General features: G+C 58.8%; 1 protein-coding gene across 2 annotated transcripts in view; it reads left to right on the top strand.

Moving 5' to 3' along the window:
• STAT1 (signal transducer and activator of transcription 1) overlaps window positions 1-13,296 on the top strand; it is a 35,647-nt gene extending 22,351 nt beyond the window's left edge. Inside the window, exons 18-24 of one of the 2 annotated variants that reach the window (XM_059702591.1) lie at window positions 1,686-1,735; window positions 2,618-2,712; window positions 3,389-3,534; window positions 5,982-6,167; window positions 7,557-7,629; window positions 8,337-8,439; window positions 12,211-13,296. In XM_059702591.1, the coding sequence (XP_059558574.1) occupies window positions 1,686-1,735; window positions 2,618-2,712; window positions 3,389-3,534; window positions 5,982-6,167; window positions 7,557-7,629; window positions 8,337-8,439; window positions 12,211-12,225 (668 nt within the window). In that variant the 3' untranslated portion in view covers window positions 12,226-13,296. Of the gene's footprint in view, window positions 1-1,685; window positions 1,736-2,617; window positions 2,713-3,388; window positions 3,535-5,981; window positions 6,168-7,553; window positions 7,630-8,336; window positions 8,440-12,210 lie in introns of both variants that reach the window. The other variant, XM_059702590.1, reaches the window with a different exon arrangement.
• Window positions 13,297-13,579: the final 283 nt, after the last annotated feature.

Below are 13,579 nucleotides of genomic sequence, written 5' to 3'. Positions count from 1 at the left end.
CATGATTGCGTTGCTTCTGAGCAGCGGTCCTGAGAGAAAGGTGTTTTTGCATTGTGTCAGGTATATTCCTTGTGGCTAAAATAAGTTCCGAAGAGAAAGGTACAGTCTTTTTAACCTTGGAGAGAAACTAAGTCTCCACCACATGCGAATAGGGCTGGGGCCCGCACATGGCACCCCCAGGTGCTGGCCTCAGCGGCCAGTAGGAGGCCCTTGCCCACTGCCCAGTGCCCACCTTGGGACCCCCCTGACCAAGAGCTTTGCCTGCCCGGGCAGGTGCCCCCAGGCTGATGGTCCCCTTCCAGTGGCCAGTGCCATGGGTGGACGAGTCTCCCACCCTCAGCAAATCAAAGCCTGCTGGTCTCAGGCCTTCAGTGGACAGAGCGTCCACACGATTTCTTTAAGAATTTGCGGCAGCGTCGCTGCACATTCACTCCTTGCCCAGCAGCGCTGCATGCACTGCAAGCCCCCAGGCTCCCCTGACCGCAAGGCTGGCTGCAGCGCCTCCTCTTGGCCATGTAGCTGCTACCGTGGGGGCTTGTGCCACTGAATCAGAAGTAGAAAGTCACCATAGTTCTTCTCCTTAGTTGGTGAGATTTAAGAAAGATATATTTTCTCTCTGTAATGGCTTATTTGTGATTCTTTAAAAAAGTAAAAAAATACCTACTGGGCATGTGTCCTGACCAATCATCGAGCCGTGACCTCCTGGTTCATGGGTCTGTGCTCAACCTCCGAGCCACACCAGGCCGGCCATTTGTGGTTCTCTCTGAGGGGAGATGAGCTCCCACCTCTATGGCCTCGGGCTGCTTTCATATGTGTAGCTAGTAACCCGAGGCCTCCTTCCCCTCCCTTTTTCTCCCTCGACTTCTGCCCTGGCCGGTTTGGCTCAGTGGATAGAGCATCAGCCTTTCGACTGAAGGGTCCCAGGCTCGATTCTGGTCAAGGGCACATGCCTGGGTTGCGGGCTCGATCCCCATTAGGGGGCGTGCAGGAGGCAGCCAATCAGTGATTCTCTCTCATCACTGATGTTTCTATCTCTCCCTCTCCCTTCCTCTCTGAAATCAATAATATATTTTTTAAAAAAGACTTCTGATTTGCATCAAACTCCCTAGCCCAGCCGTGGGCAAACTACGGCCCGCGGGCCGGATCCGGCCCGTTTGAAATGAATAAAACTAAAAAAAAAAAAAAAAAAAAAGACCGTACCCTTTTATGTAATGATGTTTACTTTGAATTTATATTAGTTCACACAAACACTCCATCCATGCTTTTGTTCCGGCCTCCGGTCCAGTTTAAGAACCCATTGTGGCCCTCGAGTCAAAAAGTTTGCCCGCCCCTGGGCTAGCCCCTGTCCCATTTGGAGGAGGGGTGAGGGAAATGCCTCACCGATATCTAAGACGCGCTTATAAAGTCAAGTGTTGATTCAGTAGGTCGCCTAGGATGGTCTTGGCCTTAGTTTGCATTTTTAAAACAACCAACTCCGCAGGTCACTGGAGAGGGAGGCCATGGGGGTGGGGATGGCCCTGGGAGGGACCACGTGGAGGTTCTGCAGAAAACGCGGTGTCGGGTAGCCTTGTGCACACAGCCTCCCTGTGCCGGGTGCTGGCTCCTTCCTTTGAGAGCAAACAGGAGCCAAGCCACCAGCCCAGCCAAATCTCTGTTTGCCGATGAAGCTTGTTTTTCTTCGTTAGGTCCTGGTGCCGGCCCCGACGGCCTGATTCCGTGGACGAGGTTCTGTAAGGTGGGCCCTGTCGGGTTTTGCTCTGTCCCTGGCTGTCTGCGAGGTCCTCGCGTCTCTCTCTCCCTGTGGCAGTCGCGCAGGGAGCTTATTTTGGCTCATCCCTCTCCCCGTGGGCCCCCAGGGCAAAGTGTTTACTTTCCTTGGCACCGAAGTCGGCCTGCAGTCCGAGTCAGACAGGAAGCGCCTGCCGGGTGATAACATTCTTTCACATCCCAAGCGAGTCTTGTTTGCTCACACGGCCCCTCTGGCAGCCTGTTAGTCCGTCCGTGAGAAATGTGTGCTCTGTGCGTGCGGGGTGGGGGGGTTGGCACCAGATGAGCTCCCCCAGGCAACTCAACCCCCAGCCAACTCAGCCCCCAGCCAACTCAACCCCCAGCCAACTCAACCCCCAGCCAACTCAACCCCCAGCCAACTCAGCCCCCAGCCAACGCAACCCCCAGCCAACTCAACCCCCAGCCAACTCAACCCCCAGCCAACTCAGCCCCCAGCCAACTCAGCCCCAGGAAACTCAAGCCCAGGGACCAGCCACCAGCGGAGGGAATAATTAGACCCCCTGAAGTCACCAGGCTGCTGCCTGCTCACTGCCCCTGCAGCTTGCACTTGCTACTGGTCTGTCTGGTGCGAGGGCAGCTTTTCTGATTCCCCTGGAGGTCACTTCCTGGCCGGCTGCTCCTGTTCGGAGAGGGAAGCGGGGCGGCCCAGGAAATGCAGAGCTGGGTGTGTGGAGACCAGTAATGGGTGGGGGACTGCTGAGTACAGGACTGCGCGGGCTGTGGCAACCCGGCTGCCTTGCAGATTCCAGCCTGGTGGTGGGAGGAGGCACGGGAAGTCACTAGGACTTTGGACTCCTTGTTCCTAATGTGTGTACTTGTTTACTTGCAGGAAAATATAAATGATAAAAATTTTCCTTTCTGGCTTTGGATTGAAAGCATCCTTGAACTCATCAAAAAGCACCTGCTCTCTCTCTGGAACGATGGGTAAGAGCCGTTGGCAGGTGCGGCATTGAACCTGTGCTCAGTGCACGCTCCCCGGCTGTGAGGCTGGCACAGGCCTGGCCCGTTGCCAAGACCTGTGTGCGTCTCAGAAACAGGGCTTCCAGCACCCTCAGGGCTTGGGGAGGGGGTCCTCAGAGATGACACTGGGGCGCTGAGTGCCACCCACATTTATCCAATGCCCACCCTATTGCCCCCAAGGGAGGCAGAAAACACTTTTATTATTGTTTAATATGTTTTTATTGATTTCAGAGAGGAAGGAAAAGAGAGAGAGAAATATCAATGATGAGAGAGAATCATGGATCAGCTGCCTCCTGCACACCCCACACGGGGAATCAAGCCTGCAACCCGGGCCTGTGCCCTGGCCAGGAATCGAACCGTGACCTCCAGGTTCATAGGTCAATGCTCAACCACTGAGCCACGCGGGCGGGCCAACAAGTATTAACTGCTCCCCTGGAGCCCTGCTGGGCCCATGCTGGGCTGGCGATCCTCTTTGGACCCCGCCATGCGGAGGTGAAGTCCTTCCTGAGCGGGTTAAGTCGCTGTAAAGCCTCCGGTAGCCGATCCCTCCTGAGCTGGTCTGTCAGGGCCCAGCGACCTGATAGAAAGTTAACATGAAGATGAAGGTCACGACTGACCGCCTGCCGCGCCCTCCCGCCAGGTGCATCGTGGGCTTCATCAGCAAGGAGCGCGAGCGGGCGCTGCTCAAGGACCAGCAGCCGGGCACCTTCCTGCTGCGCTTCAGCGAGAGCTGCCGCGAGGGCGCCATCACCTTCACGTGGGTGGAGCGGCCGCAGAACGGAGGCGGTAAGGCCCGTGGCCCTTCCCTCCCTGCACAGCAGCTCCTGCAAAGAACCAGCTTCCGACATAAAACCAGACGCTGTCCTCACCCAGCCACCTCTAGGCCGGATTCAGTCCATCGCATGAGGGTCTGTGGTTCCCTCGTTGCCTGGAACATGGTGTGCAGAGCTTGGGCTTTACCTCACACGGCCACGTTTTTTTTCTTATCTATAGACGGAAGGGGAGTCCGTATGAGTGGCAGCCAGGTCTTAGCAGGGGAAGGCTGCGGGGGCAGGGGCGGGCACAGGTGCAGGGGGAGGGGGGTGTCACAGGTGCAGGGGGGCGGGCGTCACAGGTGCAGGGGGCAGGGGCGGGCACAGGGGGGCGGGCACAGGTACAGGGGGAGGGGGTGTCACTGGTGCAGGGGCAGGCACAGGTACAGGGGGGCAGGCACAGGTGCAGGGGTGGGGGGTGTCACAGGTGCAGGGGGAGGGGGTGACACAGGTGCAGGGGGAGGGGGTGTCACAGGTGCAGGGGGAGGGGTGTCACAGGTGCAGGGGGGCGGGCACAGGTGCAGGGGTGGGGGGTGTCACAGGTGCAGGGGGAGGGGGTGTCACAGGTGCAGGGGGAGGGGGGTGACGCAGGGGGAGGGGGTGTCACAGGTGCAGGGGGAGGGGGGTGACACAGGTGCAGGGGGAGGGGGTGTCACAGGTGCAGGGGGAGGGGTGTCACAGGTGCAGGGGGGCGGGCACAGGTGCAGGGGTGGGGGGTGTCACAGGTGCAGGGGGAGGGGGTGTCACAGGTGCAGGGGGAGGGGGTGACGCAGGGGGAGGGGGTGTCACAGGTGCAGGGGGAGGGGTGTCACAGGTGCAGGGGGGTGGGCACAGGTGCAGGGGTGGGGGGTGTCACAGGTGCAGGGGAGGGGGTGTCACAGGTGCAGGGGGAGGGGTGTCACAGGTGCAGGGGGGTGGGCACAGGTGCAGGGGTGGGGGGTGTCACAGGTGCAGGGGGAGGGGGTGTCACAGGTGCAGGGGGGTGGGCACAGGTGCAGGGGTGGGGGGTGTCACAGGTGCAGGGGGAGGGGTGTCACAGGTGCAGGGGGGTGGGCACAGGTGCAGGGGTGGGGGGTGTCACAGGTGCAGGGGGAGGGGGTGTCACAGGTGCAGGGGGAGGGGGTGACGCAGGGGGAGGGGGTGTCACAGGTGCAGGGGGAGGGGGTGACACAGGTGCAGGGGGAGGGGGTGTCACAGGTGCAGGGGGAGGGGTGTCACAGGTGCAGGGGGGCGGGCACAGGTGCAGGGGTGGGGGGTGTCACAGGTGCAGGGGGAGGGGGTGTCACAGGTGCAGGGGGAGGGGGTGACGCAGGGGGAGGGGGTGTCACAGGTGCAGGGGGAGGGGTGTCACAGGTGCAGGGGGGTGGGCACAGGTGCAGGGGTGGGGGGTGTCACAGGTGCAGGGGAGGGTGTGTCACAGGTGCAGGGGGAGGGGTGTCACAGGTGCAGGGGGGTGGGCACAGGTGCAGGGGTGGGGGGTGTCACAGGTGCAGGGGGAGGGGGTGTCACAGGTGCAGGGGGGTGGGCACAGGTGCAGGGGTGGGGGGTGTCACAGGTGCAGGGGGAGGGGTGTCACAGGTGCAGGGGGGTGGGCACAGGTGCAGGGGTGGGGGGTGTCACAGGTGCAGGGGGAGGGGGTGACGCAGGGGGAGGGGGTGTCACAGGTGCAGGGGTGGGGGTGTCACAGGTGCAGGGGGAGGGGGTGTCACAGGTGCAGGGGGAGGGGTGTCACAGGTGCAGGGGGGTGGGCACAGGTGCAGGGGTGGGGGGTGTCACAGGTGCAGGGGGAGGGGGTGTCACAGGTGCAGGGGGCGGGCACAGGTGCAGGGGTGGGGGGTGTCACAGGTGCAGGGGGAGGGGGTGTCACAGGTGCAGGGGGAGGGGGTGTCACAGGTGCAGGGGGAGGGGGGTGTCACAGGTGCAGGGGGCGGGCACAGGTGCAGGCAGGCTTTATGAGAGGGGTCTGGGCCTGGGTGCAGGCCTCCACCTGCCGTCAGACGGGGCAGATGCAAGTTGACATTTGTTAAATTGGATTTCTGTTTAACAAATGAATCCATGACTGAGAAATGCCCGTTTGGGGGCAAAGGCTGAACAGAGAAGGGCATGGTAGGGGAGCCGGTTCCTTCTCGGCAGCTGGCAGTTTGCTGTGGGGCCGCACAGCAGTGAAGACACGTGCTTACAGCTGTATCACAGGTGCCGGCATGCGATGACAAATGAGTGCTCTTGGTAGTAATGGCGGCCTGCTTTCCCTTGGTTATGAAAGGGTTATAATTCACTTAGAGCACCATCTGCTGGCACCCCTGAGGTTGTGATTGGTTCTTCTCGGTGTCTCTCAGATCCCTGGACGCCGCTGTGTTCTGCGTCTTTCCTCGGTTGTGCTGGGATAGTCCATGGGACTCACCTCGCTGTTCTTCTCTTTAGAGCCTTACTTCCATGCGGTGGAGCCCTACACGAAGAAAGAGCTCTCTGCGGTGACGTTCCCTGACATCATTCGCAACTACAAGGTCATGGCCGCTGAAAATATCCCAGAGAACCCCCTCAAGTACCTGTACCCCAACATCGACAAAGACCACGCCTTTGGGAAATACTACTCCAGGCCTAAGGAAGGTGCGTGCCCGTGTTCTCATCTCATCGCCGCCCACAGGTTCAGACGCCCCCGGGCCCTTGCCTCCTCTCCCGACCCCCACGCTGAGCCATCAAACCGCCACTACCTTTAGAATTGCTCAGCGCGGGCTTTGAAAACATGGCATCCACACAGCGCAGCTGACCCTAGTGCATTTGTCAGCCTGAAATACCTACTAAGAAATGAGTAAATGACTCTTCTTTTAGAGGGGCTTAAAGGTCATTTCTCGTCTTGCATATGTTATGTTATTGCTTTTTCCACGTGGAAAGGGTAAAAGGTAGGATCACTGTGGCCGGCCGATTTATGCCAGCCTGCTCCTGCTGAAACCGGGGAAACGGAGGCCCAGGAGAAGTGCCCGGGTTCATGGGGGTGACCCGGCCAGCATGAGGCGTGTGTGACAGTGACTGTGGGAAGAGCAGACCTAGCGCTGACACGGGCCTCCTGCTCCCCCGCCCTCAGGCGTGGCACTGAGAATTCTCAGTCAGGCTCCTCTGGCCTGGAACATGCCAGCAAAGCTGCTTGCTTTTCAGAACCTGAAGCCTCAGTGTTACTCGGGGGGAAGTTGCCCTCCCCGGCCTGGCCAGCTGTGTGGTTACGGCAGCCAGGCCGGGCCCCAGAGCCAGGCACAGCTCCTGCAGGGTTTGAGCCTCGGAAAGAGAAGCCGCTCAGTCTGACCCCGTCCCAAACCCTCCCCTCGTCTCCCGTTGTTCACATCCCCACCAGAGCCTCAGGTGACTCAGCCAGGGAGCTCCGACCCCTTGAAGTTACGGGACTCCAGTCTCTGACTATGGAGAAAATACAGTCACTTTTTGTTGTTCATCCTCGCCGGGTGATATCTTTTCCCTTAAATTTTTTTAATTTTTTTTAAATATATTTCTTTATTGATTTCAGAGAGGAAGGGAGGAGAGAGAGATAGAAACATCAATGATGAGAGAGAATCATTGATTGGCTGCCTCCTGCACGCCCCCCACTGGGGATCAAGCCTGTAACCCAGGCATGTGCCCTTGGCCAGAATTGAACCTAGGACCCTTCAATCCGCAGGCTGACACTCCATCCACTGAGCCAAGCCGAGAAGGGCTTCCCTTGAATTTTTTAAAAAGAGTGGAAGGCAAGGAGGAGACAGAGAGAGAGAAACATCGATGTGAGAGAGACACATGGATTGGTTGCCTCCTGCACAGGCTCCGACCCGGACCAGGGATCGAGCCTGCAACCGAGGTACGTGCCCTTGACCAGAGTCGAACCCGGGACCCTTCAATCCTGGGTCAGTGCTGTAACCACGGAGCCACCGGCCAGGGCCCAAAGTCCCATTTGGTGAAAGGGGCGTGCCTGCGTGTGGTCCTGCTAACGGGGTGTCCCTGTGTTCCTTCCAGCAGCAGAGCCCATGGAAGTCGATGGCCCCAAAGGGACAGGATACATCAAGACGGAGCTGATCTCCGTGTCTGAAGTGTAAGTGAGCCAGAGCCGTGCGCCGCCCGCTCGGCTGGGCGCGGAAGATGCTTGCACTTTGCTTTCCCTTGTCCTTGCCGCCGCCGCCGCACTCAACCCGATGGGAAGACCCCACTTAGAGGTCCCGGTGTCACCGCCTCAGCATTTTACTGCCTTTATATAAAAACAAAAACAAACAAACCCCAAACACCCAAAGTTGTATTTAAGGGACATAAATTCTCCCCAAACGGATACTTGGAAAAAGCGTGAATAAAATGAGCGAAAATCGATCAGAGTGGGAAAGCAGTTCTTTTCGATCTGGAGAAGGCCACCGTGATGGTTGAGATACATTTCTTCCACCTGCTTTTATTTTGTCGTTTCGTTTCATAAAAGGTAGACAAAAAAATTTGGAAAAGGCATGGTCAGTAGTTTGGCCTGAGCGCTGTGGGCGCATGGAGTAGCCTTCACTAAAATCTCGGATCAGCCTCCTCTGCACTCACACCGCAAGGTAGGGAAGAGGGACTCCCACCACCTCCGCTGCCCCCACGCCCCAGGCCACACCGCTCAGGGGCCGCGCCGGACAGCAGCCTCCGGGGCTGCACTTTCTAAAATGTATTTTGCAGGTGCGCGCACTCACCTGCAGTGAAAGCAGAACCGGCTCCTGCAGTCGCAGGCCGGGCCCTGCTTCCCGCCCAGAGCTAACCCTGCCTCCCTCTCTCCCTCTCCAGTCACCCTTCCCGCCTGCAGACCACAGACAACCTGCTCCCCATGTCTCCCGAGGAGTTTGACGAGGTGTCTCGGATCGTGGGCCCCGTGGAATTCGACAGCATGGTGAGTGCCCCGCGGGTGGGAGCTCCCTGGGCAGGGGGGCCCCCGCACCCCGACAGGCCTGGGCCGGCTGCAGGGCCTCAGAAGGAGCCTGGCAGAGCCGGAGGGAGGCTTCCGATCGTCGGCTGCGCCCAAACAAGCCACGTCACCCCCAGGATTTCTCCCCTGGCGGCAGCACCTTCCAAACTCTAGTGACAGCTCAGAGGTGGGCGAGCCCCTCGCCCTGTGAGGCGGTCCGTTGGTGACTTCCCAGCCTTCAGGGACTAGGACCCTCTGACCGGGCTTGCCTCGGGCCTGCTGCTTCGGGGGGAGCTTCTACTTGTCGGGGGGCTAGAGCTTGGTAACTACAGAGCTGATGGGAGACGAGGTGGCAGCAGGGAGCCTCCCACCTGCTCCCGGGTGGGACTGGGGGGAGCTGCTGGCACCTGGGCCGGAGGGAAGCAGTTCGAGAGGGTTGGGTCCGAGGCCACTTCCTGTGGGAGGAGGGCATTGCCACTCCGGTCGGTCCGACCTGTTGTCTCCCGTCTGCCTGAAATCCTCCCTCTCGCGATGTTTTTGGTTGGCTGGGTTTTGCTGACGCTGTTTAATTTTAAGCTTTTCCACATGAAGCCATTCCAGTTCATTGTGAAAGAAGTGTTTCACAGCTTCCAAACATCCTCTGTCCCTGCCGGCCTTTCTGCATCTCCGCGGACCTGGGCCGACCGGCGGGCAGTCGTGGGCGGGAGGTGGTGGGGAGGCCGCATGGGCTCTGCTCTGCACATTCTCAGGTCCCAGGTCACACCCTCAGGTCCCAGGTCCATGCAGGCAGGGTCCCAGGTCACACCCTCAGGTCCCGGGTCACACCCTCAGGTCCCGGGTCCATGCGGGCAGGGAATGCGTTTATAAAACATCAGGAAAGTTTCCGTTATGCCACTCTCTTTTGTCCTCACCTGAGGCAGCTCAGGCTGAAATCCTCACACCGGCCTTCCTTATGCTTCCTGATTGTTGACCAATGTCTCTCAGTCACTTGGGAAAATGCTCAGGTAGTGAAGCAGCACCACAGTCTGTTCCTGTGGACGGCGGACAGGGCACCTCGTGTGTAAGGGCACGTCCTCCGTGAGTGCCCCCCGGCCCTGGTGGAAGTGCTTTGAGAGCCGATCTGAGAGGCGTAAATAGAGAGCCTATTGAGAACATGTGAGCCGGCCGCCTGGCCTAGTGGCTGAGCATCAACCTGTGAACCAGGAGGTCACGGTTCGATTCCTGGTCAGGGCACAGGCCCAGGTTGTGAGCTCGATCCCCAGTAGGAGGCGTGCAGGAGGCAGGCAGCCAATCTGATTCTCTCTCATCATGGATGGTTTCTCTCTCCCTCCCCCTTCCTCTGAGATCAATAAACATGTATTTAGGGGGGCAAGAGAGCGAGCATGTGAGATAGGCCAGTGGAGCCAAAACACAGCTGCCTTTCTGACGCCTCCATTGTCCCTGAGCGCGGCCTGGTCCTCATGGGCACCGCCACCCCTCAGGGACACTCCTCAGGCTGGCTGTGTGCCAGGCACCCACAGGCAATGACTCGGTCCTCACACCACCTCCCGAGCTGGCATTACTGTTCCTCCCATTCTGCGGGGGTGGAAAAGGCACCCCCATTAGGTCACGACTAAGAGCAGTGAGTGAAGGGCGGATTTGAATCCCGGGGTGTGTGGAGAGCCTGCCCTGTCCCCCATCGCAGACGCCTCCCACCGACAGCAGCCTCTGCTCCATTCAGAGCCCGCCCACGCCTGGGGAAGCGGTCTGTGAGGGGGGCGGGGCGGGGCGTCCGATCTGCTGTGGACGGGCCGTGTGCCTGGGGTGAGAGGCCTGTGCGGTGGGCTGGACATTGGCGTTCTAAGTCCGTCATCTCCCGGGGCCCGAGGAAATAAGATGGATCCGTTTCCTCCGTCTGTGCGCAGTGCAAGCACATGCTCCGTGCTCTCGGTGATCCTGGGAGAGCAATGGAAACCCCTGAAATGCTGGCAATGGCTGGGGTCCCGGACGTCCCCTGTAGCCACCCCATCCCATTCCAGATGATTTCTTTCATTTCAGGGCCACAGGTCCATGTAGAATAAATAACCCTGTTTGACACACACACGATTACAGGCGGAGAGGACTTAAGGAGCTAGAGCAGCCATGGGCAAACTACGGCCCGCGGGCCAGATCCGGCCCGTTTGAAATGAATAAAACTAAAAAAAAAAAAAAAAAAAAAAAAAAAAAAAAGACCGTACCCTTTTATGTAATGATGTTTACTTTGAATTTATATTAGTTCACACAAACACTCCATCCATGCTTTTGTTCCGGCCTCCGGTCCAGTTTAAGAACCCATTGTGGCCCTCAAGTCAAAAAGTTTGCCCACCCCTGGGCTAGAGGCCTGTGTGCGGGGCAGCACTAGACACAAGCGCTGGGTTCGTCCCAGACTGAGTAGACCCCCTTGTCTGTCAGATGGTCTGTCCTCACCTGGGCCACCCTTCCCATCAGCATCCACTCTGACCCAGAGTAACCCCTCACAGAGCAGCCAGGCCCAGGTCTGGAGGCAGCAGCTCTGGGCACGGGTGGCCCGCGGTGGGCGGGTGTGGGCGATGCCTGTGCCCTTCGGGAGCAGGAGCCCGCAGGCCCCGGGAGGTTGTCCGGGGGACGGCACACGTGCTCCCGCACAGGACCTACGTGCGTGTGTAGCCGGGATTTCCTGTCCAATAAACTTTCTCCTCGGCGCCAGGAAAACCCATCGCCTCTCCCAGGCCTTTGGTCAGAGATGATGTGACCTTAAGGGACATTTAGTCATTGCTGCTGTTGTCTGTCTGCCACGCCGGCGGTCTGTGTCCAATTTAGCCCTTGAGCACCCCATCCGCCTTCGCCTCCTTGAGGGGGGGGGGGTGACCTGAGATACAGCGAAGCCAGCAAACACGCCCGCCTGTCACAGCTGCTGAGGAACAGGGGCGGGTTCGAGTCCAGGCTTCCTCCCTCCCACTCCTCCGAAGTCTACCCCCTATCCACACATTGGCAGCATCAGCCGCACTGAAACGGGCAAACCTTCATTGTGCTTTTCGTCCAAAATCCTTTCCTGGCGCTTTCCCTCCTGGGAGCTTGCCCTGCCTTCCTCCTCCCCTCACTTCCCCACGCCCCCAGCACCCGCAGGTTGCCGTTATCCAAGCTCCAAGGGCCTCCCCGAGCCCCTTTCTTCTAGGGATCGCTGCTTCCCCCTCCGTGGTTTGCCCAGTCGGGGCACTTCGGGCTGCGCACCCTTCATGCAGGCCGGTCAGTGTGCAGGTGCCAGCAGGGAGAGCCCAGCCCGGCAGTGGGCGGTGTCCTCTGGGTGAGCACGGGCGCCTGCCAGGTGCCGCCTTCAGGCCGCTGAGCAGGAGGCACTGCTGCAGGCAGGGGTTCCCACGGGTCCTGCTGCTCTCCCCACACCTGAGACAGTCGTGTCTTATTCCTGCTGCGCGGCCTGTAGGCACATCCACCGCTTCCCCCACGTCCCTCCCTGGTTTGCAGGAGCAGATTTGCTGGTTGCGTAACAGCCGAGAGCTTTGTGCAGCCGGGATGGGAGGCCAGGCCTAAGCCACCCAGCTGCAGAGCACTAATCCGTCAGCTTAGGGGATGGGCAGGTCTCCATGTGTCCGGGAGGGAGCCATGCTGACAGCCTCTAGTCCACGGTTGTGTGCTGTTGGAATCGTCCTCCTGCTTCTTTGTTAACAGACAGTGTGAAAGCTGTGCGCCTGCCCTGCACCGGCCGTGCACTAAACCGACCTACGTTTCCTCTCTCCACAGATGAACGCAGTCTAGAGCACGAGCTTTCTCGTCTGCTGCCGACACCGGTCCCTCCGTCTGTGTCTGTGCTCCCTTCTGCTGTTCTGTCCTCGCGTCCGCTTCTAGGGAAAGGGAAGAAAGGCTCAGTGTGCTGCAGCCTGTTGGTAGCAAGTGGATTCCCCTAATTCAGACACCTGTTACCCTGCAGGGCTGCCTGCGTCTCATTAAAGGTAAAAGGGAGAGGCCCTCTCCACGGAGTGGAGCGAGCGGGGCTACACATGAAAGAGTCAGGACTCCCGGGGCGAGAGTGGGGAGGGGAGGCGTCGGCAGCACCCAGCAATGCCACTCGCCAAGCCAGGGCCAGCCCGCGGGTCGGGACAGACCCTGCTGGCTTGGGGGATTCTGGCTGATCCTCTTCTGGAGAATCCGTGTTTGTTTTCTCTGCCTTAAATATGGCTGGAAGTTTTCCCCTGGTTTCCCTAGGAAACAGTTCAGAGCTAAGTTTATCTAGAATTGCATCACCTCCTAACAGGTAGCCATCTGAACCTGGGCAGGGGAACAGCTGTGTTCTGTATTTTATTATAACGCCCACACTAGCCACTCGCAGCCAAAGACAAATTCTCTCTTGGGAGGATTCGCTTTGCTGTCACGGTGATGATTCTGGCTAACACCAGTGGAAGGCAGCACATCCCCACATTCGGGAGTCATGTTTGCTGTGTAAGCGTGAGTGTCCGCAGCGGAAGACGCTGCCTCCAGCACAGCCGCTGGTCAGTTCGATCGCCTTCACGCTCTATCCGGGCACAGCTGTTCCCGGCCGCTCAAGCCAGACCTGATATTCTTTCTAAGTGGAGAGTAATCGGGTGTAGATGGACGCAGAAGCTCAGTTCCTGTTTCTTAATGGATTAGCTTGTCTTTATTGTTATTCGCTGGTATTTCGCCTCCTAGTCATAACATTTTCAAATTGAGAAAGAAAGAATGTAACTGGCCAGTCGTTACCCAGAGGTAGTCTGAGAATCAAACCCTTGAAAGCTCGTGCTGTGTAACCGCGTGGACAATGGCTTCTTTCCACTGATAAAGTGTTTTTCTGAAAAAGGCATTTGCAAATGGTCCCACCATCTGTCCGTGCTTCTCCCAGACCCGTTCTGACTGGTGGCATTTGGGGCGTGTGTTACGTCATGTGCCTTCTTCCTTCCTTAGTTCTGACACAGAGATCATGTGTGGGGGTCGGGTTTGACACGGTTCTTCGCAGCCTGCTGTCCTCGTAGCTGTGTCTGTGCTCCCGCCGTCGCCGTCACTGTGTCACTGAGCAATGCGGTGCTTTTTGGGTGGGGATGGGGTTTGCTTGAGGTCTGCTCTGAATTAAAGCTGACGCCTCCCGATTGCACTGAAT

This window comes from Myotis daubentonii, chromosome 7, assembly GCF_963259705.1.
Source record: "Myotis daubentonii chromosome 7, mMyoDau2.1, whole genome shotgun sequence".
Classification (NCBI taxonomy): Eukaryota; Metazoa; Chordata; class Mammalia; order Chiroptera; family Vespertilionidae; genus Myotis; species Myotis daubentonii.
The sequence above is the reverse complement of the archived record's forward strand: the minus strand, read 5'-3'. Positions and strand labels throughout refer to the sequence as shown.